We start from the raw sequence: 26,313 nt of genomic DNA, 5'->3' as shown, positions 1-26,313 counted from the left end.
AGCTCAGAAATCATTAAGAGACCTAGGGAAGGAGAAAAAATACCCTCACACTCACCGGTAATAAGTGTTGACATGCAGCAAAAATCGATTGAGTGGAACCGAGGTGGTGGCAGTAGCGATGGCTGAAGGGGGGACCCGCGTGGGAGCGGGAGGGGCGAGAGGACCGACTCCACTGGCTCGGGAACTAGGCTTTTCTCACTTGAAGGGAAAAAGAGGGGCGGAAAGGGGTCGACGGGCGAGCGGGGATGGGTGTGGGTAACAAGGGGGGCGAAGAGGGTATTTCGTCCTTCTGGAAGTCCAGGGAAAGGAGCTGAGGTGGGAGAAGGGGCTTCTCATCAGTCCCGAGTCTCCGCCCCCAGCCCGCACCACTCGAGTTGGGGATGAGACAACTCTTCCCAAACCTCGACTTCCATTTTTGTTTTCTGCAGATTGATTGATTGCCTCGAAATAGAGTTCTATTTCAGCCAGCAAACTAGGCCGAGGTCCGCCTCCTGTATCCAGCTCTCCCAAGTCACTCTTGGACCTGCAGGAGACGCAAATCCTCCCAGCAGGTCTCGTTAGCGTGTCCAGCCCCCATCCCCAAATCCCCTCTCCCAGTGCCCTCCCTCCCCTCCCTCGGCCGCCCCTCCCCTCCCCCCCATACCAGGCGGAGCTCGGGGAGGCCCGGACCTCTGGGCTTCGCGGCTCCAGAAGCCAAAGTCCGCCCGTGGGGACCGTTTTCCTCTCCACTGCTCTCAAGTGAACAACAAGGACGGAGGTGACCCTCGGCCAAAGGGCTTTTATCTGCCCCCCACTGCCGCGTGATCCCTCCGTAGGTTAGAGGCAGAGCTTAAAAAAGAAAGAAAGAAAGAAAGTTAATGTGCATTGAGCACTGATCTTAAATCGGGGACATTATCTGCCATCTCTTTAAGTGGCAGCAGCAGCCCCAGACAGAACAAAGACTCAGTGTCTGAGCTTCAAAAGCTTATAGGTAAAGTTTTAGCCAGATAAAAGTAACCTAAGCGCAAAAACACAGGTTTTCTCGGCTCAGAGAAAACTGCTGGCTACTTTTCGCTCCCTATTCCCCGGGGTTGTGTTTGTCCTCCCCCACTGGGGGGAGGAGGGTGACCAGAATAGCAAAGGACCTCAGAATTTACCCTTTACACCGCCCTCCCCCAGCGCTTCGGTAATGAATTCCTTCGGATAAGTCGTATTTGCTACGATTTGTTACGAAATCAAATTTCACATTAAAAAAAAACACGCTGAAAACCACCAACAAAGGAAGAGCGGGTGCTTTAAGTTCTTTTAAACACTCACACCGACCTCATTCCCCGTTTAGATGTCAGAGGATGGGAGGGAGGGCCAGGGCTGTAATTCATCTTGATTTGCTTCATTGTCCCGCAGTTTGCAAACCATAATCCTGTATAATTTCAGGAACAAGCAGGTTTAGAATTAATGGGTCAATATTATTTAAAACAAAACATGGGGAGCGTGACCTTTGCCTCAACTACATATTGCCGTACAAGACTCAGGAAACTCCACTCTGTAACCTCTCAACCCCAGGGCTCTTTGGGAAACTGAAGGGCTGTAGTTATTAGAAATGGTCTTTGTTTCTTTTAATGTCTCAAAAGGATTTGGAAATAGAATGCAATATAACATGAAGAATCTCTCTACTTAAGCCTGAAAGGTAAACGTGGAGGCCTAAATATTTTGAACTAGAGGTGTTTCCTTGTAAACTTATTATAGATGTATTCCTCCTGAGAGGAATGTATATAAACTGTGCGTGTATACATATGCACATAATTCTCCAGAACAATTTACTGGGTGTGCAGAGCCCCCCCCCAAAAGAACAATATTTGAGAGTCATTCCAACCTGACATACTTCCTAAATTTCTCTCTCCTTTCTTCTTTCTCTCTTGTATTATTTGCTAGCAATAATGGAATCCTCTGGGTTTAAGCCAAAGAAAAATCTGGGGGACAAGACCAGACTTTGCAGCTTTTTTTTTTTTTCTGGGAGTGGCTTTTCTTTTTACTTTCTGATGAATGACTATAATTTATTTCTACCAAATTTAAATAAGTCCTGCTGCCTACTGTGTTTAACTAGGTGGGCAGAGGGAACTGGTTTGTTTAGGAAGCAGTGACTGAGAAACCCGGGCCAGGCGACAGAGGAGGGCAGAAAGAATCCAGACCAATTTGTATGTAGTATATTTTACTCCCATGAAATAAAACACATTTTTCATATTTGCTGAAAAGTAAAACAATAATATTGTACGAAATGTTATACACAGGGTAGGTTGTACATAGCAGTTTCAGAAACATCATTGCATCCACCAGAGAAACTATTCTAAAACTGATATTCACACATTTTTTATAATAATAATATGTTAGAAACATACAGTGTGGCATTTAGTATATACATTCTTTTGCTCACAAGCGAAAAACCCTAATCGCTTCTGTATAACATGCTTTATTTTAAAGCCTAATCTTTAAAAACACTGTTGTGATAGTACTAACAACTGCTTTTTATAAAATTAATTTGACATTTCGATATATATACATCCTTTCAGTCATTTTAATGTTAACAATGCTAAACTTAAAAAATAACAAGCTTATAGTAATGTTAAAATGTCATATCCAGTCAAACATTTGTGTGTGTCCTTGCAACTGTTGGAAATACTTTTAGTGAAAGATGTCAGACATTGAGGAAATTCCTTTGAAATCAAAGGAGCTCTCTTTAACTCAGTGGTTTCCTTTTCTCTTTATATCTTCTCTCTCTCTCCCTTTCTTTAGTGCCCACGACCTTCTAGCGTAATTCCCAGTCTTTCAAGGGCAGAGTTGCCCCATCAGGCATGGTCCTAGGATCCGGGTGCTGTGGGCGAGGCTCACACCGGCCGGTCCACGGCATACTGGCAAGCACTCAGGTTGGATGCCGGGTTCTGCACACTGGCGTAGCCGAAGCTGGAGTGCTGCTTTGCTTTCAGTCTCAGGCTGGCCAGGCTCGAGTTACACGTGTCCCTGTAAACATACGGAGGAGTCGGCGGGGCATAAGGACAGGCGGGCGTCGGCACCGCGGAATTCAGCGAGGGGCTGCTCAGGTTGTTCAAGTTATTCAGGCTATTGAGGCTGGAGCCCGGGACACCGGTAACCGCTGAGGGCACCATGCTGGACGACATGCTCATGGAGGAGATGGAATTGGGCGGGGAGAACATGCTCTGTGACGACAGGGGGTTGACGTTCATAGAGTTGAAGAAAGGGAAGCTCTTGGTGGACAGAGAGGCCGACGTGAGACCTTTGGCGGCCCAGTTGTTGTAGGAATAGCCCGGGTACATGTCGTCGTAGGGCTGCATAAGGCCGTTGAACTGCGGCCCAAAGCCATTCTTGCACAGCTCGGCCTGCTGGTTGCGCTCCCGCTTTCTCCATTTGGCCCGGCGATTCTTGAACCAAACCTGGGGGTGGAAGACAAGGGAGCAGACAGATGTCACAGAGAGGATTAATAAAACCTTGATCCCAGAAAGCACCAGAAGCCACCACCTCCAAGAGACAGACACACACACGTATGTGTGCGCGTGCACGCACATACCCGGACCCCCCAAATTTTCCCCAACTGCCCACTGCCCCTCGGGTCCCAGCTGCCTGAGCCTCATCCAAGCCAGGGAGGTCTGGCGGGGTGAGGCCTGAGAGCCCAGGCTCTGAACTGCACCACAAACCCCAATCCAAAAACCTGGCGGCCTGTGGGTGGCTTGTTCACTAACCCAGGCCCTCCTCAGAATTCAAAAACACTTACTGTAAAATAAACGTGGGGCAGCGGGTTTTCCGCCCAACCCTTACCCAGACTCCTTGCAAGCTTGCTTCCCTTCCAAAGCCACAGACACAGTGATGAGGACAAGGGGCTGAGAGGGCACCAGAGGCCTGGGCTCTCTTTCACACAGCTCCTCCCTCCTGTCTCAGACCTCCCCTGCCGCCCCCCACTCCACAGAACGTACTCTCACAACTGGCGCCAGGCCTCGACCCCCATCCTCGCCTAGCAAAATAAGGAATCAAAAAGCAAAAGACCACCTTCCCTTCGGCCTCCTAAACTCCAGAAGCTTGGCTTGTAAATCTCTGGGAATCCAGAACGGGTCGCTCTGCAACCTCCCCCTCCCTTTGCCTGGCCTGTTCTCACCCTCCGCCCACTCCAGGCCAGGCCCCCGGCCCGGCGCTGCTCCCGCCAGGCCCAGACCGTTTGCTTGGCTTTGCAAGCAATCGCCTAACCCGGTCAGCCCCCACCCGCGTTCGGTGGCCCCGACGCAACCCTTCTCTCAATCCACATCGGGCCAGCCCGTCGCCCAGACTGCGGCTTTTGTGTATTGGAGCAAGGCCTGGCCCCGATTTCAGAGCTGACACCGGTGATGTTTCACATTACACATCTCAGCCGGGCCCAGCCGCCTAATCCGCTTTTTTTCCTTTTCCCTTTCATTCTCGATTTCCTTTTTATCCCCCTTCCTCTTTGCACCCGACTGCTATAAAAAAGCACGTTTCACTCCCACTTGGCTGGACACGCAGCGGGCCCGGATGGAGGCAGCCAGAGGGAGCGACAGCCCAGCATGGTAGTGGCAGGGAACTTGGGAGCGATTGCAGAAAACCCGGAGGGGGTGGAGGGAAGAGGTCTTTTCCGAAGGATTCCAGAGAACCATTGATTGTGTTTGTATTTTAATTACTTGCAATTTCCACCGTAGGCCGCCTAAACTTTGCCCCGGCAAGAAGAGTACGTGCAAGTCCGGATACCCTGATGCACAGGAGAGCTAGTGAAAGACTGACCTTGCACAAAACCACGGGGCTGGAGAGCCAGAGTTCTAGCTCTGGGCAGTTAAACTAAAACCATTTTCAACTTCATCCCAGCTGCTATCCACCACATCGCCTCATATCCTACTGAAATGCCACCCAGAGAGTGCCTTCATTCCCTCTGCTTTGGGAAAGGATTTTGGTCTTTTTTTTTTTTTTATCCTCATTGTTGTATATGTTTTCTTCTTCTCTGCTCTGAGGGCTCTATTTTTCTATCCAGAGCTTCCCCCCCTTTTTTCTTTTTTCCTTTTCTTAATAGCAAAGCCTCTGGATCCTGCCATGTGTGTTTCTGCTTCCAGAATCCTAACATGTTTGGAGTTTTCCACTGAGCAGCATAAACCAGGATGTTGCTACTGTTAATTTATTTAAGTTCACTTTTGCCAATCCATAAAGTACAGATTTGCTACAAAGGTAAGCCGCCCCTTTTTTAAAAAAAAAATAATGATAAAACTATTATTGGGAAGAAGGATATGAGTAACAATCTCCTGAGAAAAGATAAATAAACCAAACCGAAAAGTCTTTCTTCTTTTTTCTTTTCTTTCTAAGAGGACTAACAGGATAGTAGGTGTGTATCAAAACTGCTTCTGTAGATCACAAAACTAAGGGATAGGGTGTGGGAGAGACCTGAATGGCTGAAAAACCTAAAAGACTGTGTAAGGAGCACGAGCCGAGTAGAGAGAGAAAAGGCCGGGCTAGGCTGGGCGCGAAAGTTTCCCAAGGAGGACCAAACCTTGCATGTCTCCGGCGGGTATTTCTTGTTCAAAGCGCACAGGTCGAAGCCTGTTCTCCCCTCCTGGCCTGGGAGGGATTTTTACTAGCGCTCCTCTGGCGACTGCAAGCCGGGAACACAATGCCCTGTGCTGGGGAATGCCACGCGGCCCAGCTGGGGAGGGCTCGGGGTGGCGGCGCAGTGAGCTGGTGCCGCTCCGGGCGCCCGCGCCAATGCCTCCCGCCGCTCTCGTAAGGGGGAGCTGTAACCTCGACACCGGGGCCGCCGAGAGGCCTTCTGCCTTTGCAAACGCACACCACCCGCGCCCTCCGGGAGACGCCGCCTTCCACACCCCCTCCGGGTCTATGCGGCCTGCATCTCTACAATGGCTTCCTTCCTAGCCTTCCCAGGCTCCGCGAGGGGTCCTACCCGAACTCGGGCTTCCGTCAGGTTGGTCCACACGGCGATTTCCTCGCGCGTGGACATGTCCGGGTAGCGGTTCCTCTGGAAAGTGGCCTCCAATTCCTGCAGCTGCTGGCTGGTGAAGTGAGTGCGCTGCCGCCGTTGCCGCTTCTTCTTGGACGGGTCTTCGGTGCCCACGTCCTCATTCTTTCCCTGCTGGCTCTTATCTTTCTCTGAAAACGAAACACACAAAGGTTCCCGTCAGCATGTCCACCTGCTACCCGCGAACTCCAGCTGGACCCGGCGGCAGAGGCCGGGGAGGAGATGGGCTGCCAGGCAGGCGAGGAGCGTGTGAGCGGCCTCTCCGGGCCGCGGAGAGCGTTGCGACTGTAGGGTGTGCAGAGTGAGTGTGGGTGTGAGCGCCCCATCTCCTCCCCTCCCCCAGCGTCGCACGTTTTATTTACATGTTTATCTCAGAGTAAAGGCACATTCATTTTTATAGCCTCTGCTTTCAAGTGTATTTACACGCCTCTGCGCAGACACACCAAGTCTCCTCGGACACCCGCACGCGCGCGTTTTACAGAGGCCCCCTCGGATCTCGACGCGGCTTCGGAAGGCTAGTGAAGGTCGATCTGCGGATTCGGTCACCCACCCAAGTTCTTCTACGCTCTAGAAAGACCGCTTCTTCTGCGGCGCAGTGTCAGAAATACTTTTCTAACAGGCGCAGCTTCTCTGGAGCTGAAAGCCTAGAGAACAGGGGGACCGGGTTGGGGGACTGGGGGATGGCCTCTGAACGTCTTCGAATGGAGATGCTGGGATTTTTGTGACCCAGAAAACCTCGGGAGGCCAGGATAGGAATAGGGAAGAGTAGGAGAACGGCTCGCGTCGTTTGCGCCACCTCAGGCTGTCGAGGTAGGGCGAAAGGAACTCGGGGCCAAAAGAATCCTGGCTCCGGAAGTTCTGCGGGAAGCCGACTAAACGACCACTCCCACCACACCTCCCCCAGGAGGGGCCAACTTCCTTGGGGGCGCAAAGGGCCGAGCGGCCAGGGGCGGCTAGAGCCGGGTGTCTGCGGGGCCGCGCGGCGCCTTACCTGCGGCCTCGGGGCTGGAGGTGTCAGAGATGGTGTGCACCTCCAGCCTGTGCTTGGAAGAGTCCAGGGAGCGGGTCTGCCCGGGAGCCAGGACTGAAGCCATGGCCAGTGGCTGGGGATGGTGACAGGAGGAAGACGAGGAGGTGGCCAACAGCTTGGTCCCTACTGCTCGGTGCTCCAAGTGTAGCGGGCCTTTCATGCAGTTCATGGACGAAGGAGCGCGCCGCCCTACAAGTCCTGGGCTGCCGCCCGGCCGAAACCCCGTGGCCGCCGCCGCCTGCTCGGCTTTGCGCTACAGGCGCGGAGCGTCCCCGCTGTGGCCGCCGCGGGCAAAGCCAGGGAGCACCACCCCTGCTGAGTCTTTGAACCGAGCCGCCCCCGTTTCCTTCGGAAGGTTCTAGCGAAAGGGTCCGGCGGCGGAAAGTCAGCAGGCAAACGGAGACATGGGGATGTGAGTAGGAGGGCACAGCTCGGAGCGTCTTTGGGCAGCAGGCTTCCAAGCTCCAAAGCGAAACCAGAGTGGGCAAAGACCCCTTTCTTCCCTCCCTCCCTCCCCCAAGTACCCCTCCAATAAGGAAAGCTAACGGCGTTCGCGATCTGCCCGCCCCCCGCGCGGCAGCCCTGACAGCGAAGTGTCAAGAGTGACAGGGACAGGTAGCTGATATTAGATCCCCCGCAGCGGCGGCAGCGGCTGCGGCAGCGGCGCGGGCCTCTGGACGCACCCTCCGCGGCGCGCACACGCACACCCTCTCGGGCCGTCGAGCCCGAGCACCGACTCGCAGCAGCTCAACTCCCGGCACCCAGGCGAGCGACGGACCAGCTCTGCGGCTCCGAGCTTCCCTGTTGGCCTAACATCTTAAAACCAGAGGCGGGCTTCCTGGTGCCCAGACGTCACTTTGCCGAGCCCTCCCGACCCTCCCAGCCTCCGCCTCCTCCCAGACCCTTCGCCCAGCGGGAGTGACGTGGCTCCGCACCAATCAGGAGACCCCGAGGCGCGGCGGAGGGACAGCCCTGTCTGCACCTATCAGCTGTGTGGGGCCGGGCTAATACCTCACTGTGCCCACCGAGTCTACACCGGCCGGCTCCCGGGAATTCTCCTCTGCCCCGGCCGAAGATCGTCCGGCTTTTAGCTCAGGCGGGGAGGTAGAGAGGTGAGGCTGGGAGTAAAAGGCTCGGGAGAAAGGAGCGGAAAGGTCGAGGGCTGAAAGGTACGAGGATCAACAAGCCTCCCCACCCCTTCCTTTTGTATCACACTACATCCAATTCCAATTGAGAGATGTTTTTCTCTTCCTGGATGGAAAGGAGACATGCTATTTAAAACCAGAAAATTTAAAAAACAGCAACAATCACCTCTCCGAGCTTAAATTTTCCAAACAGCCTGTCAAGTGAATGCTGCGCTAATCTGAAGAAGCTTTACTTTAATTGCAAAGAAGACAAAGCCCTGAGAAGGCAGGCTAATAAATTAGAAATCGAGAAGCAAATGGACCCGTCAAAAGAAAATTACCTTGACTTTAAACGAACAACTGTTTGGTGGTTCACTCTGGATTTATACAAGAATAAAAAGTCGCCTCAGATCACGTTCTCTGTAATGCTTATTAGTCCCCAGACAGAAAATACACAATAGAATAGAAACCCTAACCCAGCATTTTCAAAATGCTGAAAGCTTATCCATTCTACTTAGCGTTGATTAAGACACATATCCTAGATCTTTCAAATTCCTTGTACACTGTATTAAGCTTGTCCTAACCCTAGAGAGAGTCCGCTTTAAATTCGACTCTCTTGTTTACTTTATTATCAATCAGATTCAAATCCATAAAGCCTGCAGAATCAACAACCTTGAGCTAATTATATATAAAATATGCTTTAATGAATTTCCATACAATTAAGAATGTTGCCAAATAACCGATTTCAAGGATAATTTTTCAGTCATTTTCTTTTCCTAGGGAGCTCAAGGCTGTTGAATCTTTAAAGTCCAAGCAGGCAGAGGCAGTAGGGTGGGGGCGAAGGGCAAAAGCCTAGGAGAACACTCAGCTAGGAAAAGCAAAGCCTTTGCATTTATTTTTTAAAAAGAAAAAAAAAAACACCTTTGGGGACATCCAATTCTTTACAGCACTATTTCCAAACCACTTTAATTTCCAAGTAAATTAAAGAAATACAAACATACCATTCAAAATAATTTTTTGAAAGTCCTTTTGTCCTCTGCTTAGGTCATCAGGAGAGCACAAACTAATCTCCTTTGGGTTTCTGCATTGGTGATTGCTTTATTGTGGAGTTAGTGTTATCATCCCTGAATGTGTATTTGTTTGACATTACAGTCAATGATTTGTAACACCAGTATGAGGTAGCTTCAGAAAACTCCCTCCTTGTCCTTGTTCATAAGATTGGGAAACGCATGCAGTCTGGGGCAGAGTGGATGAAACGGACTACAAATATGCTTGTAACCTTCGTGTCTCTCCTTTGCCTTGCTCTCTCTGCCAAACCCTATCTGCTACTCTTCCCCCCATTTTAAACATGCTTGAGAGCCATCCAAGCCATCCAAGGAACCAAATGAGAATTGTTCTTCAGTCTCTCCCCAGAAGTATCATCGCACTTTAAGAAAAATATAGCTGCAAGGAGGAATTTTCTTTATAGTAAGGTGTGAATCAGCATTTCTGTTTTTAACCTTTTATTCCAGTTCACCCCATTCCAAGCATACACACACCTGCTCACTGCAGAACACATCCTCATGTGACAGGTCTGCATTAGCTAAGGCTCATACATCCAGCTATATTAGGTCCTGCAATCTTATCACTAAATTATACATATTACACCAGCAGCCTGTTGGTAAAGAAGGTTAAATTAATTTACATTCTGCTCATTATCTGGTGCTTAAATGACGCATTTTATCCCTGAGATTTGGCGGAGAATCTCCTCAGACCCCACAGCGTTTCACCGAAGACAATGCTCTTACATTTGTAGTGGTTTTTAATCTGATAAGACTCTAATTTGCTTAAGTCTTTTAAATAAGGGTTTTAAATGTTTCTAGCCGTTTTCTTATTGAATTTCCTCTAATTCCCCCAAGATCATAAAGTATATGTGTAAAGTAAATATTTCCTCCCATTGCACTGCCAGCCGATGACCTATAACTAAGTCAATATGAATCTAGCTCTTTTCTGCCCAATGTGTTTACTGATCATATTCCAGTTTCTTCTTTTTAAACCTCAGCATAGCTGCGATCCCCAAAATACCAGACCCATAAAGCTTTCTCTCATGAAGAAACTCCATCACATGAAAGAATGAAAAACTCCCCACATAGTGAGCATACTTTCCTTCTTAGTATTAGTTTCTTTAAGATTCAAACCCCAGAGCTGCGATTTTTTGGTGGAGGCTCTGGGTGTTTCTCAAAACTACTTACTCAGGAGAGCTGAGGAGCTCTACAGAACCATTTAGATATTGAAGCCCATGTCTCATTAAACCCTCAGAATTTTGATTTCAAATCCGTGGCTCTGTTGACTAAGGAACTCACATAATGGCAAATACACATATGAAAGACCTAGTCTCCAAATCAGCTTCCAAGTGGTTGAAAAACCCAAGGGCAAGTGACAACTACTCATAGTGCCAAATTGTGGGAGACATTGGAAGTACTGGTGATCTCCAGGCAGCCTAAAAGCCTAAAAAGATAAAGAATCTTAAATTTTATCTATCCATTGCAAAGTCAAGTGGAGAATAAAGACAATTATCTGGGGATCTCTGGTTAAAGTAAGAACATAACCTGAAGGATCAATCAATCAATCAATCATCTATCTAGATATGCACATACATAATACATAACACCACCCCCAGCCATCAGCTGAGCCAGTAAGGTGTTTCTTTGCACTTTTCCACTCAGAGTTTCAACTCTCTCCTGATCTCCTTATCACTTCACACATGGTGAGCTTGGCTGACCCTCTTCTCAGGCCCAACAGGATTCACTGCATGGATGGTAGGAGTACACCAACATGAAAAGTCTAGATGGTGAAAAGCGAGTAGTGGGAAACTAAGAAACACTTCTCAGTGGGAACAGTGGTGGTGGTGGTTGACAACTTTGGAGACTTAATTGACAAAAAACTTGGGTGCACAGATATTGGTAGTATAGATAATGAGGGGGTTGAAAGTAATCCCATGTATTTCGCAGGTTGAGCACTACCCTTGCGTTTCCCACGCACACACTCTTGTTTGATTGGTTCTAGAAATTTCTAGGATTTCCTAGCCTCCGTCACAGAAATGAACAATCTAGGAAAAAAATCAGGGTGGTCAGTTCAAGGAAACTGGAGGTGCTGTAAGGTATCCATGGAAGGAAGCCCAGTGCGGGTTTGGGTTTTCGATTCTGAAGACATTCAAGAATTCTCAGTTGGGTTTTCTTGCTTATTCTTTCAAAGCAAGACCCTTGAGGAGGGAAATGTGTGACACGGGGTCAGGCGTGTTTTGAGCTGCTGGTATTTGCCACCGATTACCAGTCTTAAGGTCTTATTTAATTTCACACTCTTTAGTGTTAGTTGCACAAAGCCCCTCTGGCCCTTGCGGCCAGATTGGTTGAACTGAGCAGCCAAACTCTTGGGTGCGGTGGCCCAGGTATGGACTGATGCCCAGCCAAGCGATCCACAACTTTTGGGGAAAAAAAAATCTGTCCTCAAAGCTCACCTGGAAGATGGCTCAATTGGATGTCTCCCTGCGCTGTCAGATCATAGGGGGTGGGAGACCTGCTCTGGTCCAGGCCAGCTCAAGGCCGTGGCCCGCCCAGACTCAGCTCAGAGCCGTGTGACAGGCGTGATTGTGTGTGCGTGCGTGTGTGGTGTAAGGCGCAGAGGTCAGATGGAGACCTTGCACCCTGCCCAAGAAGTGGCCCTTCCGCCCCTCCTTCTGTGTGACCTTTCTTCGCACACACAAATCGAGCTGGAAAGGCCCCCTTCCTTGTACCTCCGCCCCCCCCACCCGCTCCAGCCACGAAGGGGAAGCGCCCAGAAATTAAAAACTTTACTGTGGCTATTCCCCCTCCCCACCCCATTCTCTAAATGGATTTAAAAAGTGCTGGTTTGTAAAAAGGGGCAGATTCTTTTCTGAATTATAAATCTGTGCATGTATTGAGCAACACCCACATTCTCTGGGTCCCTACAAGCGGCATCCATATTTTAGTCCCACACACTCAACCACTTGAGTTTTGGAGTAACGGGCTAGGGGTGCTGGGGGGGGACAGGGGAAGGTACCCCCATACTGGCGAGAGAAGAGAAAAGCAGGGATTAGAGGAGGCAGGACTAGTGGGGGGGATGCCTCTGAAACCATGCCACGTGCTATATATATGCCTTTTCACATTAGTTTGTTAACACTACAGGTTTATGAGGCCATCGTTTAACCTCCAAAAACAACTAGCTGTGGAAAAGTCAAATAAAGAGAATGGTATAAATTTGTGTCAGCCATAGGGGAGAAATAGAGATAGATTGGGGGGGCAGAGAGAGAGAGAGAGATAAAAGAGAATGAGATAGACATTCATATCCAGGCCCAGAGAGGAAAACTGGCAAGGGACTGACTAAAGTCACTTTTAAAAACTGGATTAAAACGCGCCTCTTTTTCTCTTTTCTGTATTTCTCCCCTCTAGCTCTTGTCCGGCTCCCTTTTCTATTTCTTTTGCTCTCCTTTCTTTCTGTCTTCCCTCTCCCAGACAAGCTGGTAGCTAACATTCAGCATTAGTTGTCATGGTGACCATAAATCACATAAATCCAAAAATACCCACCTATAATCTGAGATGAAGCTTTTATTTCCCTAGCGAAATAATATTTTAAAAGCTGTCAGCTGACAAAAAAAAAAAAAAAAGGAACCCACCTCATCGTAGTAACCCAAGTAATATATTACTTCTAAAGGTTTAAATTAAAATGTCAGCCTGTTAAAAACATGCTGGGAGAATTTTGGGCACTATTCATGTCAGATCCTTACAATGAAGTTGACTCCATCACTCCTTTTCACTCTTTAACACATATACACAATTTTGCTGCTCATTCTCCTTCTATTAATTTCTTTCCTCCCCTCCCAACTAATTTAGTCTGTCCAGACTCTGCCTTAGGTTGTAGAAGAAAGGAGTCTCCACCTGGATCAGAAAGGGGTTCAACCTCTGCCAGAGCCTTTTGAGGACCTTGTATGTTGGTCCTCTGTTATCAATCATTTCCCCAAACGAAACGTGGGGTTTGGGGGAAGAAAAGGTTCTCATCAGATTCCAAATGGGGCTGATTCCCTAGGGGAACTGAGAAGAAAGAAATGCAGAGAGAAGGACCGGGAGTGGGGGAACAGAGGCATGAACTGACCCGGGCGACCAGTTTCTGTGGTTAAGTCCAGCCTAGGAAAGGTACCTATATTCTCTCATTCCTGCTCTTTTTTCCTCCTGAGAGGAAACTTTCCTATTTGGAGACCCTGGTGGGGGAGGGGGGTGACGGCCACAGTTGGGCCTTTTGTCTTTTACCTTGGGCTTGTTGTCTTTTGCCTATCTTTGGATTACAGGGTATTCGCCTAGATGAAGAGCCATTAATTACCCATTCAGTCAATATTAGGAAGACGACAAAGCTTTTTACATAGGATTAAGAAGACATCAGATTGTTCCATTAGTATATTCCTGCTCACGAATAAGCTTTCGTTATACATTTCCTTTTCCCTCCCGAGTCGCTCTAACAACTGCCGCATACATTAACAGCGGGCGGTGCCGAGTAACAGCCCAACCAGCCTTAGAAAAACTTTGAGCGCGCTTGGTGTCCGTAGCAAGGAACACGGACGACCTGTAAAGCCTACCTCTGCGCGCGGGGATCCCCAGGGACTGACTGCCTATTGCACAACTGGCACCATCTCCCCCGACGGGGAAAAAACCCCACAAAACGCAGAGGCAGCTTCTGCCAATAAGCTACAGAGTTGGCGCGGGGTGGGGTGGGGTGAGGCGGTAGAAGAGAAAATGAACATCTCCGCTCCTTAACCCTGTGCCCCTCTCCTGCCTCAACCTCCACGCCCCTTCTGAGACTGACCCTGTCCCTTGCCCCGGGCCTCATCACTAAGAGCCCTCTACCCTCAAAACGTCCCCCTTCTTCCAGACAACGCTCAGGCCCCAAGCACTGCCGCACGTACCACCGTTTCGCGTTTGGCTCGAGATGGTCGGGACGGCTCTCGGCGGGATCCTTGCTAGCACGAAAGCCGCTTCGTGACGGCCAAGGGAAACCGGCTTATTTGCTTTCAGGGGGGACATGAGGGATCCACGTAGTATGTGCTCGGCAAACATTTGCTGATTGAATGAATGGAGGGTTTGCTGCCGCCGAGGCGGCGGGGGTTACCCGGGTCCTCTGAAGAAGACTGGGACCTAGCTGCTGCCTGAGAGCGTGTGTGTCGCGGCTACGGGCGCCACAAGGGACCTCGGAGTCCCCTCCCAAGGGAAGTCTGAGCACACCAGAGACTTGCGGGAGACTCTTGCGGCTCATCCACTGAGCCAAAGCTATTGAAAAATTAATGGCGTCTCTGGGGAAGGCCCGGCGAAGGTACCCGCCCAAGTATGGTGGCGGAAGCTAGGCGCCGGGGCCTTGGGGCGGCAGCTTGGTCCGATGTCAGCCCGCACACCGGAGCCACCGCCCCGAAACTTTGAGCGTTACTGACAGGGGAGGCTCACTCCCTCCCTTTCCTGAAATGATTTCAGCAAAGAGGCTTCTTTTGGGACACCCAAAGCAAGGAAGTCAAGGATCTCTGTTCTAGGGGGACGTTTTCAGCAGACCCCTGCCCCTCCTTTCTGGGGGTACAGTTTAACTTAACAACTCTTCCTCCTTCCACTTGGATGCCTAGCCATTCCTCTTTCAACCCTCTCTCAAAACCCTGGCCTTAAGGTCCCCAGCCGACCTCATGCCCCCTCTAGTTTCAGGGTTTCAGCCAGGCTGTGGGTCAGCCCAATGACTATCAAGGGGACGAAGGTTCCCTTGGGAAGGAACGCAGAGTTGGAGCCTTCTACTTAGAGACAGTTTTCAGTCTTCAATGAGGACACATTGTTTTTTGGGGGTTGAGGAGAGGGTTGTGCCAATATAAAGCATCGTGATTCCTTTTGCAAACTGCGTGTCATTGTAAACATTTTTTCTTTTTGAAAGCAAAAAAAAAAAGGTTATAAAAAATAAAGGAGAAAAAATCTTTGAAAAGCAGGCTGTGGCCAGGAGTTTGCATATTACATAAGTTAATTGCTTATATTCAGTAGAGGGGACTCTGGCAACCTTCCTTCCGAGGCACTGTAGTTTTGCCTACTCATGTGTGATTTTTTTTTTTTTGTCTACCGTATCCCTAAAAGCCAATAAAATAAAGATTTTCAGCATTTCTCCCTATCACATGACTCTTCTAATTAATGGCATTAAACATGTTTAGGCAGCAATTTTCCTCTTCAGTCCAAAAGGTAGAAAACAGATGGGTGCCAGTGTAGAGGAAGCCCCTTTCACATGCACTAAAATAATCCCGGCCTGAAAGTAATGGTTAAGAAAACAATCGTTCATTATTTCTAGTTCTTTATTTACCAACTAATTATCAAAAGTGAATGCCCGCTGGCCCAAGTGGGGACTGTGACAGGAGCAGAAAGGACCGGCTCTCTGCATCTTCTTGCCCACCTAGGAGGCCCCCATCCCATCTCAAACCTCTCCACCAACGGGCCCTGCCCCCCTAGCTCAGATGGAGACCACCTGTCCTCAGAAACCATTCCTGAGCTCTAGGAGCCCTGGGTTGGGGTGGGGATAGAAGGCATTCTGTATCGCCCCTGCTCCCAGCACAGCAGGAAACCTCAGCCTCAACTTGGCGGCTGCCAGCCCACGCCACGCGAAGCGAGATTGGGTGCTCCCCCAGTCTGGCCAGAGACAGGACTGAACCCGCACAAAATATTTCCCCGGGAGTCATCGGTGTTCTTGATTTTTAACCATATCCCAAACATACTCCGGTCTAATAATTTATTTTTACGACCGATTATCAAACAGAGGAAGAATTTAACACAATCTTAATGACAGAAATCACCCGACGTTATCTCTGCATGGCCCCATTTAACCCCATGGGGTTAATCCCGGACAAGTGAGCGTTTAACTGGCCCAGCAGGAGGACTCGCGATATTGTGGTGTCGAGACTGCTCTGCTCCAGACCACTTAGAAGTTTTATTTAGACAAATGATAATTTTCTCAGATTTACTGGGAAGGCCGAATGCAGGGCCTTTGTTTTCTTCTTAGTAATATGGTTTGTTTACTTGGCGGGGGTCCCAATTCGCCCCCCTCCCGCACACATTACATTTGTATCCTTACACTTTAATCCGGAAAGAGGGGGTTAGGGGCTGAGGGCGGTGGGGGGCTTTATCTCCTCACACTATCAAAGGTCAACAACTTCCTAAGGCTAGGCACTTATTATTATAGGAACTTGGAAAACCCGGAGAATAGAAGAACAGTTAAGTTTGGTTTTTTTCATGTATTCTAAAGGAAAGCTTGTCCCCTCACCCCTACACACACACACAACTAAAGGGTAAGTATCACTTCACGAAGCCCTGTGCAGTGGTTTGGAGACGTTTTAACTTTTACACAAGCCTGCAGCCTTTGAGCAGCAAGGTCCCTCGACTCGTCCACAGTGAAACCAGCTAATTACGCAACGACACCACCAAGACCCGAGGCCTCGCAACCTGCACAACAGGTAGGTTCGCGTCGACAGGGGCACACATTTCAGGACTGCCTTGGCTGCTGCGCGCAGTCGCTACCTCAGGCTCTGCGGGGCTCCAGGGAGCTCTTTCACCTCCCGGCCAGGCGAATCTTTGCCAACACAAGCCTTCCGTGCTTCGCTTCCGCGGTAAACCCCGCACCCACAAGCCTGGGCGGGGCACGGCTGAGAGCTGCAGGGGCGGGGTGGACCCTTGGTGGGGCTGAGCGCAGTGGGACATGGCGGGCGACAGAGGTCGCTGTTGGCCTACTTTTCCGCGCCAGCTAGAGGCACAGAGGTAGGTTGGGGAATGGGTAGGAGCTCAGGCCACACGGAGAGAGCGAGAAAGAGCAAGAGGGAGAGGTGTTTGGTCTCAGGAGTGCAGTATAATTTGGGGAAAGGAATTAACGTCCCTGGGACGGCTGCTTCCTGTCCCACCCAGAGACCAAGTGTCTAAGTCAAGGAGCAGGCTCGCCGAGTGTGGCGGCCTCGCCTGCGCGCGCCTTGCCCGAAGCCCAGAGGCCCGGAGGCGGGTGCCCTGCGCGCGGCCTGCGCTTCGCTCCCGGCCTTACCAGTGGCGCCGGGATGCTGCCGCGGGAAGAGCTTGCTGCTGGCCGCCTCTTTCCGGCTCTCGGGAGAATCTGTGAACTCGACCTTTTTGATTTCGGAGTCTTTGGAGAAGAGGCATTCAACGGCCGCCGGCTGCACGCCTGGGCCACGCGCGCCCGCCCCACAAGCGGGTAGAGAGACGCCCGGGACCGCGGCCGAAAGAAGCGGGGGTGTTGGGGAGGTGGGGGAAGAGCAGGACGAAGAAGAGAAAGAGGGACAAAGAGCAAAGACCCAGTTAGAGGAAAGGGCGGAGGGCACTCCCGTCTCCCGGACCCTCTGGCGGCCCGGCGCAGGGCGACGCACACTTCTCCGCGCCTCTCTGGCTGCCAGCGGCTCCCTCCGGGCGGAGTAGACCCGGGCCGTCGGGACACGGCGAGGGCTCCCCCGCTATCCACAGCCTCCCCCCACCCCCACCCCTGGGGGAGGCCACCGGCGTCCCGGTTCTGATTCCCTTTCTGTCTCGGCCGGCCCCTACTGGAAGAAGCCCTCGCCGCTGCCTCGCCAAGGGGCCGGTGCCCTCTTGCCGCCCTCGCGCGGTGCGGTCTCCCGTCGGGTGACCCGGGCAGGAGAAGCGACTCTTACCTAATTGCACACACGCCGACACTAGTTTGCGGCAGTTGGTCTCCATTCCCCGTTATCTGCAAAATAAAAGAGGAGGAGAGCTGTGAGAAGCTGCGGTCCCCGAGCGTGCAGGGCTCCGGGGAGGCTACCTGTGGGGCGGACAACTTCAAATTCGCTGTTAAGCGCCTACTCCGTGCGGGGTTTGGGGCGTGTTTCTCTGGCCTGACAGCCTCTGGCTGCCCAGCCTCTGCCCCACCCTAGCGCCTGGTCCTGGACATCTGAATGGACCTGAGGGCGACCTCTCCTTCCAGAGTTGCGGTGAATGGGCCCGGGCGCTCTGGACGGATAAACCCGTCGTGTTCTGGGGGACTTTGGCTGTGGAGCTACTCACGAGATGTTTGTGTCAGGGGTTAAGAGCCCGTCTGAACACGGGGCCAAACTTAGCAGTTACAAAATTTGGGGGTGAGTGAAGAGGACTTGTCTCTTGAGGAAGATGTGTGGAAGGCCACCATTAAGCACAGTGCTTTCCGTGAGTGAGGAGCTCAATGAACCTTTGTAGAATATCAGAGTCAACTTGTCACTGTCCTACACAGCAGCTGTCCTCGATTTTCTGTAATTCTGAAATGAACGGGACTCGAAGGTTCTTGGCCTAGGGTGCTCCAGGAGCGAGCTGGCTTCGGGCCTCTCATCCATCAGGAGCCACTTTTCCATATTTAGCCACCCTTTTCCCTGGAGATACTCACCCGGCCATTTATTTACCCTAAAGTAAGATTTAAGATCGCAGAGGAGGGAAACGGGGTGGACCGAATGAGACACAGGGGAATGCGGCAAACGTCCGGAGGGTTTTCCCACCAAGGACGTAGAAATAACTCGTAGAGAAGGGCCCCGCCGATTCTGCCCGGCAAACCAAATCTTTTTCAAATTTCCAACCACAGCGCAGCGAGCCAAGCGTTTAACGCGCGCCCCCTTTCCCGCCACAGGCAAACCGGGAGAGGTGGGCGGCAAGAGACCCTGCCGGCGTGGGTAGAAGAATGCTGCCGCTTTAAAGACAGAAGGAAGGAAAGAAGGTCTCGGGCTCCCGGCCCTTCGGATCCCGGCGCCTGCCTCTCTTCACGCTAACCAGGGTACGCCGGCGGCGGGAGGGCCCACTTCGCTCGGGTCCAGGGCTGAGGGTAGGAGCGGGCGTTGCCCCTTTGGCCCAAGAACAGAGGTGGGACAGAGAGCTGTGGGTCTGGCTCTCGTCTGGGTCGTGTTTCCTGGCTCCCAGGCCTCTCCTGGAAGGAGCCGGGCCTCTTGGGGGGGCCTCTGGCCAAGGTCGCTGCTTAGAGGAGGGGCTGCCCAGCGCTGCGGCGTGGGGACCCAGGGGTTCCCCCCACCCGCTAGCTGGGACGTGGGCGGGGGCTCTGCGGATCCTTGCAGGCCTGGGGGCCCAGAAGTAGCAGTTTGGCTGCTCCAGATTTAGTGATTCTGCAGTAAAATCACAGGATTAGTCCCTGATTGAGATGTCTGTTCGTGAGATATTACAAAATTCATTATCACAGCTTTCTACTAACTCGATATGAAGTAACACAGATGGGATTTTATTAGTCCAGACTTCAAATGTTTACTTATGATAATTTCAGGGGAAATTTGCATGTCATCATCAATTCGATAATCTTTTTTTTTTTTTTTTAACATCTGAACTGGCTGCATTATTAGCGGGTAGCCGAAGCATTGCAGATGGTAACTGCAAATTGTTTTTATTTTTTTAAGGAATGAAATATACAAAAGAAAAAGATGGGGTCGCTCAGTGTAAAGTCAGTCAATTATTACACATTCTCCCCTACTCCCAAGATTCGGTGCTGAAGACCAAACAAAGCAATACAAAACAAATCTTCAAGAACTCTGTTCTAAGGACTGAAAAGAAGGTCAAGGCGTGTTCCTTAGCTCACTCCTAAGTGTCCTTGTGACTTGGGGATTTATTTTCCAGTCAAAATGAGCCCTGAGACCTGCATTATTTATTTATTTTTTTGCTTCATATAAATTACCAGGCCTACTAGATGAATTGAATCTAAGTAACTAGGGAAAATAGTTTTTAAAAATAACCTCCAGTTCCCACCTGCTGATCCTTAAACTTGCCCTGTCAAGGAAGACAAGTCTTACTCGACAAATTTGGCTGTAGGATTTAGGGACCAGCTTTCACCGCTAATCTCACAAATTAAGATGCACAACTTCTCTCGATGGGACATTGTTCTCACCCCAAAAGTTCATGTCCCGGTTTGAATGTATATGCCAGGCAATCTTGTTTTGGCCAACTTGAGTTTTCTATTGTGAGTATGCTAAAAAGCCCCATATAGTTAGTGCAGCACACTGAACCACACTGGCCAAGGCAGGCAGTAAAGCCATAAGAAATAAAACAATTTTCTTAAAAATAATTTTGGATGATTGCCATAAGAGGAAATTGCAGGATAAAGTATAGTTCTAATAATTACAAATCCTTTCACATTTCCCCCCTTTCCATTTATTTTGTTATCCCATAACAAAATCTTTAATGGAAAGTTTAAAAATAAACAGCACAAGAACATATGTTTTAAATGAACTAAATTGGTGAGATTAGCCAGTAAATTAATTTGCAGTGGGTAATCATTTAAGGAAATTAAAATACTGCTTAACACAGTTCTGTATTTTACCAGTTTAAGCCTTCTTTTAAACCAATTAATATTGATGCTTTAGGAACACTTGAAGACAAACATGCTCAACTTCAGGAACAAAGCACCTGAATAATTTAAGTGTAGTTTTGCTGAGGTAAAGTAAAACATTCCGTAAATGAAGTCGCTATTTAATTTTTAGGGAATGTTTGATTACTGAAACCTTGTATGCTTATTTTACGTTACACCAATAAAAATCTTCAATCTATTTTATTTACGTGCTTTGTTTCCTTGACATAATTGGTATTTGAATTTTAGATAAATTTCCTCCAAAATTATATTAAAACCATGTTTAATTCTTATTAATGGCCAAAATTGCAAGGGAATCTCCTTAAATTAGATTGTTTTTTCATACAAATATTTTAGAATGTATGAGTGCCTGTATTATTTTAATTCATAACAGTAAAAGTTTTTTTTTATTTAGTTTACTTTAGTAAGACAGAATACTCTCACACACGAAAAAGAGTAGATAACATACTACCCTATGATTTCTAAATTACTTAGGAAAGTAAAGTCATTGAATTGGAATTAAAAGAGAACCGTAGGTCCCAGATTTAGGAACATAATTTTTTTCTTACTTGACACTTGGAAAATAGTCCTCTCCTCTTTACCATTTAAAACGTATCTCCTGGAGAACAAGATTGGAGCTGACTGGTGATCAATTTAAAGGATTTATAATCCGAAGTAATTGTGTGAGCTTGGCATCCAGGCCGGGCTCCCAGGTAATTCGCTTGGGCCTGAGAGGTCACTAACTGCCAGTTAAGATGGAATCTTTTTTTCCAATTGGTAACAATGGGAAGGGGGCTAATCTTCCAGTAGCTGAAACTTTGTACCCGGCCCTTTATCTTGAGAATGCTAATCCTCAGCCTGAGGATTTGTCCCTGCAGTGTTGGCACCGAGATTTAAGGGAAGATACCTCGTTTTAAATGCCAGCCATGGTCTCGCTTCCCACTCGACTTCAGCAACCCCATAGATTGTAGTGTCAGCGACTGGGGGACAGGAGGAACAGGGCTTTTGCAAGGTCTGTTTGCCAACTGAGTTACTTCGGGGGGGGGGAAGGCAGCCCCAAGAACCACAAATCACCTACGGTGGAGATTCTCCAAAGTGGAACAAATTTCCAAACTCGCATTATCTCACATCCCTGCGGAAGAGACGGCCTCCACTTACCGGCTACCGGGAGAGAGCTGATGTCTCCGCGTCCCACCGCTTCCCGGGGAGATTTCCAGCGAGCCGAGGCGCAGGCTGCACCGCAAGCGCCTGAAAGCCGAGCCCGAGAGGACTGCGGGGTTCCCGAGGGTGCCAAGTTCCAAGGGAGTCCACGGGTGCGCGGCGGCCGCGGGAATCTAGCCGTCACTGGCAGTTTCTTTCTGCTCCTCTCCAGCTTTCTCGCTCTGTCTCGCACTCTCTCTCCCCTCCCTCGCTCTCATCCCTCTCTCTTCCCTCAGCTCGGTCTCAGTGTGGGGAGTGACGTGACGTCAGCAGAGATTCCACCAAACTCCACTGCACAGTGGCGGGCGGGCGGGCAGCCGAGCCCGGCTGCGCGGCGGGCGTTCAAGGAGCGAGCAAAGCGTTCGGGCGAGCGCGGGGGGAGCGGGCAGGGGCGACGAGAAGCGAGGCAGGGCAGGGAGGTGAGGCCGGCTGGCGGGAGAGCCGGGAGCCGGGAGCCGGAGGAAGAGCCCCGAGAGCGAAGGAGGGGCAGGGAGCCGGGCAGGGCTCTGAGACAGGAGCAGACGAGCGGCAGGCGCAAGCAATCCCACTGTGGAAAGGAGGACAGGAGGGGAGGATGGGATGGAGGAGAAGAAAAAGGAAATCTGCGCCGAACCAGGAGCGCTAATAAATCAGAGGGGAGGACCAGGGCGTCCGGGAGACGGAAACGTACTCCTGGGGAGCAAACCAGGACGGAGACGGAGGAAGGGACAGGGAAAGTGGCCCAAGAAATGGAACAAAGGACAGAGTGCATGGGTTTGTTTGGGGCGAGGCATGTGGGGTGTATGAGAGTGCCTGTTTGTCACCTTCTTGCAGGCCTGCAGGGTTGAGAGAGGAGGTCACAGAAACGGGGGATTGCGGAGTGGGGGTGGTGGTGAAGTGAGGGGCGCACAGGAGGCTGGAGTGAGAGTAGGCGGATTGGGGGTGAGAGAGGATGACTGAAGAGAAATCTGGAAAAGTGGGGCGAGCGGGGGGGCGGGGGGGCAAGAGGGTTAGGAGGGCGACAGCCGGGAGCGAGCGGGACTAGTCAGCCAGGGAAGGCCGAGATGTTTGGCCCAGCACTGCGGCCGGGACACCGCGCCCGAGGTCAAGGCGGGTGGACCAAGCACGCTGCACCCGGTGTCCGTGCGCAGGTGGGCACTGTCGCGCACTGACCAGTGTACACGAAAGGAGCCTTGCGCTGGGCAAGGCTCGGGCGTTGATAGAGTCTAGAATTTCCTCTGCTGTACCTACGCTCAACAAGTTCACCCCGGGTCATGGATATCTCATTTTTTAAAATGACGAGGTTAAGGTTCCTGGCGAGCATGGTATTGAATTGCAAGTGATGGTGGGGGTGGAAAGGGAAGCTACCCTCAAATCCACATTTGCTCCTAAAAATCGAAGAACACGTGAAGTTAGAGGAGTCATTTTCCCTCGAAAAGTGTGCCTTACTTCTAAACCCTGATTTTCCGATTTCTTGACTGGAGCAAGGGTGTGTATTTTGGTAGCCAGCAGGATATTTTTTGCTCTGTCCTGCCTATGGGTGTAAGGACTATAAATACGATTCGTCTGGAAGACTAGGTGTGAAGGCTTCTGCCAGGCATACTAGACAAAGTTCTTTCAATTTCAAGGGCGTCCTGTTAATGTATGGTTTTGGAAAGCGGCGGAAAGCAATCACAGCCCCCGGTTTGGTTTTCCCATCAATATTAATTTCTGCATGGGAGCAACACTCTCCCAGGTCCGCCATTAAAGAACCCTCTCCCTTGGTCCTCGATAGAGAATAAACTTCCTTCTAAAAGTTGTATTGCTCTTCCTAAATCAGTATACCAGTTCTCTCAATTTTAGGAAAATATAGTGACTTGTTGGGAGAACATGTGCAAATATATACATTACAAAAAGCATGGTGTTTAAAATAATCCAGGTCACCACATAGGTGCTGGGCTTTCCCTACGTTTGGGGGCTGTCTGGAACATGTTATGTGTTTTCTTGAATTACTCCGTGTTTTGAATTCATTTGAGTTAGCAGTAAAAACAGGCAAACAAACTTGCTCAATTTGTTTTGAGTGCTAAATCCCTTCACTTTGAAATAGCTAACAGTCGACAGATGGACTCATTTTATGGAAAGGGTTAGCCTCTTCAGCCACGAAGAAAACTGAGAGATCTACATTTTAAAGCCATTTCTAACCTCCACCTAACATCCATGAAAACTCGAACTTTCTCTCTTTACCCATTGGAAATTCAAGACAGTTTTATTTAAGGGGACAGAAAAGAGGGGGAAATGCCCAAGTGCTGTTTTTATTTTTATTTCCCCTCTGTTGCTGAGAATTTTTATTTCTGGTGTTTGAAATCCTGCTGAATCAAGAAAATCAAATTTCTTCAACAAGCCCCACAACTGAAATCTAAAGTCATAGCAAACCAGAGAATGTAGTCATAGAAAGACATTTTCATCTCTATCCATCAACGATTTTTGCTGTCTCCCCATCCCCTGAGTAATGGGTTACTGTCCTTCCCCTTTTTTCTTTTCATTTTATAGAGATTAAGAGACGCTCATAGCAGAACGATCTCCTTTCATCTGGTGGCGAGGATGAGGAATCTCATGGAAAAGTGGGAAAAGAGAGAAAATCAGAGACAGGAAGATTCAGAGACGCAAGGAGAGACAAGGGAAAGAGAAAGGGGTAGCACTGGAGAGACGCGCTGATAAGCGCGTGCAACCCCCTCCCCCTTGCAAGATTCAGAGGTTTGCAAACCCGGGCTGGGATGAAGGGGCTCCTGGAAGCTCACGTTCCCCTCACCCCGCCTTCTGTCTGGTGTCTCGTCCGCCAGGGGCTGGTTAACCCCAGTCCCGGCCGCCTCAGACGTCGAGCTGAGCTTTTGGGTCTTCGCCTCGCCCAGCGCCCGTGCAGCTGAAGTGAGCAGCTGGTGGGAAATGCTAATGGCTCCTGGAGAAATAGAAGATACAGAATGATTCTCATTCCCTCCTCGAGTGTGTGGAAGGAGCTGGACATACGTTTCACGCTCCTAATCCTTCTTTTACATTTTTAGTCATACTCCTATTAAACAACTAATTAATGCCCAGAACCACTAGGGAATACATTAGGCATGCAGCAGAGAGGCAGGGTGCTGGGGGGGCGGTTTGTAAACCACCGAGCTGATTTAAGACGTGGATTTCAGGTTTTTCCCTCGTCAGAGCAGAAATGGAAGAGTGGGCCAGGGCGATTGTATTTAGATTCCGATTACTTCAAATTAGAAGGGGGTGGAGGGAGCGTCCAAGCAAAGCCAGCAATTCCCTGCCCTGCAGATGTAAACAAGATTGTAGCATCAAAGGTACCAGCTCCTTAAGGGCCAGATCGCCTGGGCTGGATGCCGGGGGGTGGGGAGACACTGACCTTATGTATCTGTGAATTTCAAGGATGTTACACTTTGACGTAAACAACTCCGGTGGATCTTCTGGTAATCCCCAGTGAGACTCACTGTTCTAGAATATCTCAAATTTTTGTTTTTCCCGGAAGAATACATTCTCTTTACTTTTCCAAAATTTTAAGCTATGTCTAAAGATAATAACCTTCCAATAAGCCACTGCACTGGATCATTTCCCGCAGCCGTTTTTTCCTGTCTTTTTGGTTATCTAATTTAATGTGTGGGAGGACACAGGGAATTAAACATACCCCCTCCCCCAGCATAAGAAGAGTCGTACTGGGTAAATGGGTTCAGAGAATTTTTAGTGAGATTCTGAGTTATACCCTCCCTTCTAATATTTTGAAGCAGGTGACAACTGTTAGAGCAAGAATCAAGTTGTGAAGCTTGGGGAAGACACAGAATTTTGTGATCAAAGCGGGGCACGAATGTGGGCTGACCTCCACCAAACCCACTCTCACCCAAGAGTCAGCATTTGGGAAAGGTACAGTACTATTTTAGAGCCCGCAGTGGCAGGGTGCTTGCTATCATTTACTTTCTTCACTCTGGATTATGATCTCAACCCTGGCAAGCAATTTCCCCAGCTCCTTATCTGACAACAAGCGAGTATGTAAATACCAATGGCTAGAGATGTTTAACTGCCTCAAACATTATTGATTTGTTGGCTGTTCTAAAATTTCCCCCTAGCCCTGGTCCGTTTTCCGAATTGTCCATTCGGGGGGCTTTGATCCGTACCCCCGATGCTACAATACAATAATTGTTTTTTTTTAAGGCATTAAGATGAACCAATTGATTTGCATATAAATTAAAATTATTATGCGTTGCTTATTCCGGTGTTTTATAATCATTTCGAAATTAGTACTTAACCACTCGAGCTAAAAGAATATATAAATGTCTGTATTGACTCACTAATGAATTACCTAATTAAAACGTCCCGAGGATGTTGGGCTCCGGGAAGATTGTTAAATCGAGACATACTAGGGGAGGGATGAATATTGGAAGGGTAACGGACCGGAGTCTGGAACTCAGAACGGAGTTTCCGGTGATTCCGAGCGTTAATTTTGGAGCATTGGTTCTTTCCTGTTGTTAATGATTTTGTGCTTGCTTGTAAATAAATGAGCAGCAGGAGCGCCGGGGTGGCCGCGGTCGCTCAGGCCCTTTGCTCTGGCAGAGACCGTT

General features: G+C 49.6%; 1 protein-coding gene across 3 annotated transcripts; it reads right to left on the bottom strand.

Annotated features, from left to right (window-relative positions):
• Window positions 1-2,175: 2,175 nt before the first annotated feature.
• PITX2 (paired like homeodomain 2) lies at window positions 2,176-21,934 on the bottom strand. 3 transcript variants are annotated; one of them, XM_002917512.4, is made up of 5 exons: window positions 21,704-21,934; window positions 17,871-17,926; window positions 17,252-17,389; window positions 5,939-6,144; window positions 2,176-3,425 (listed from the first exon to the last, which is right to left on the bottom strand). In XM_002917512.4, the coding sequence occupies exons 2-5, from the start codon at window positions 17,914-17,916 to the stop codon at window positions 2,862-2,864; spliced, it is 954 nt and encodes a 317-aa protein (XP_002917558.1). In that variant the 5' UTR covers window positions 17,917-17,926; window positions 21,704-21,934; the 3' UTR covers window positions 2,176-2,861. The 3 variants fall into 3 exon arrangements, with proteins under 3 accessions (XP_002917558.1, XP_019653393.1, XP_002917559.1); XM_019797834.2 differs by lacking the exon at window positions 17,252-17,389 and having other exon boundaries at window positions 21,704-21,929; XM_002917513.4 differs by lacking the exons at window positions 17,252-17,389; window positions 17,871-17,926; window positions 21,704-21,934 and adding an exon at window positions 7,005-7,916.
• Between the last annotated feature and the right edge of the window lie 4,379 nt (window positions 21,935-26,313).

This window comes from Ailuropoda melanoleuca, chromosome 11 (genome assembly GCF_002007445.2).
Source record: "Ailuropoda melanoleuca isolate Jingjing chromosome 11, ASM200744v2, whole genome shotgun sequence".
NCBI classification, from domain to species: Eukaryota; Metazoa; Chordata; class Mammalia; order Carnivora; family Ursidae; genus Ailuropoda; species Ailuropoda melanoleuca.
Note: the sequence above shows the minus strand (reverse complement) of the source record. Positions and strands in the feature narration are given on the sequence as shown.

Excerpts from the sequence above, each read along its gene's own strand:
- PITX2 (XM_002917513.4), bottom strand. The coding sequence starts at position 7,212 with ATGAACTGCATGAAAGGCCCGCTACACTTGGAGCACCGAGCAGTAGGG. Across the intron at positions 6,145-7,004 it reads CTCCAGCCCCGAGGCCGCAG|AGAAAGATAAGAGCCAGCAG; the intron begins GTAAGGCGCCGC and ends TTTCGTTTTCAG. Across the intron at positions 3,426-5,938 it reads TGACGGAAGCCCGAGTTCGG|GTTTGGTTCAAGAATCGCCG; the intron begins GTAGGACCCCTC and ends TTCCACCCCCAG.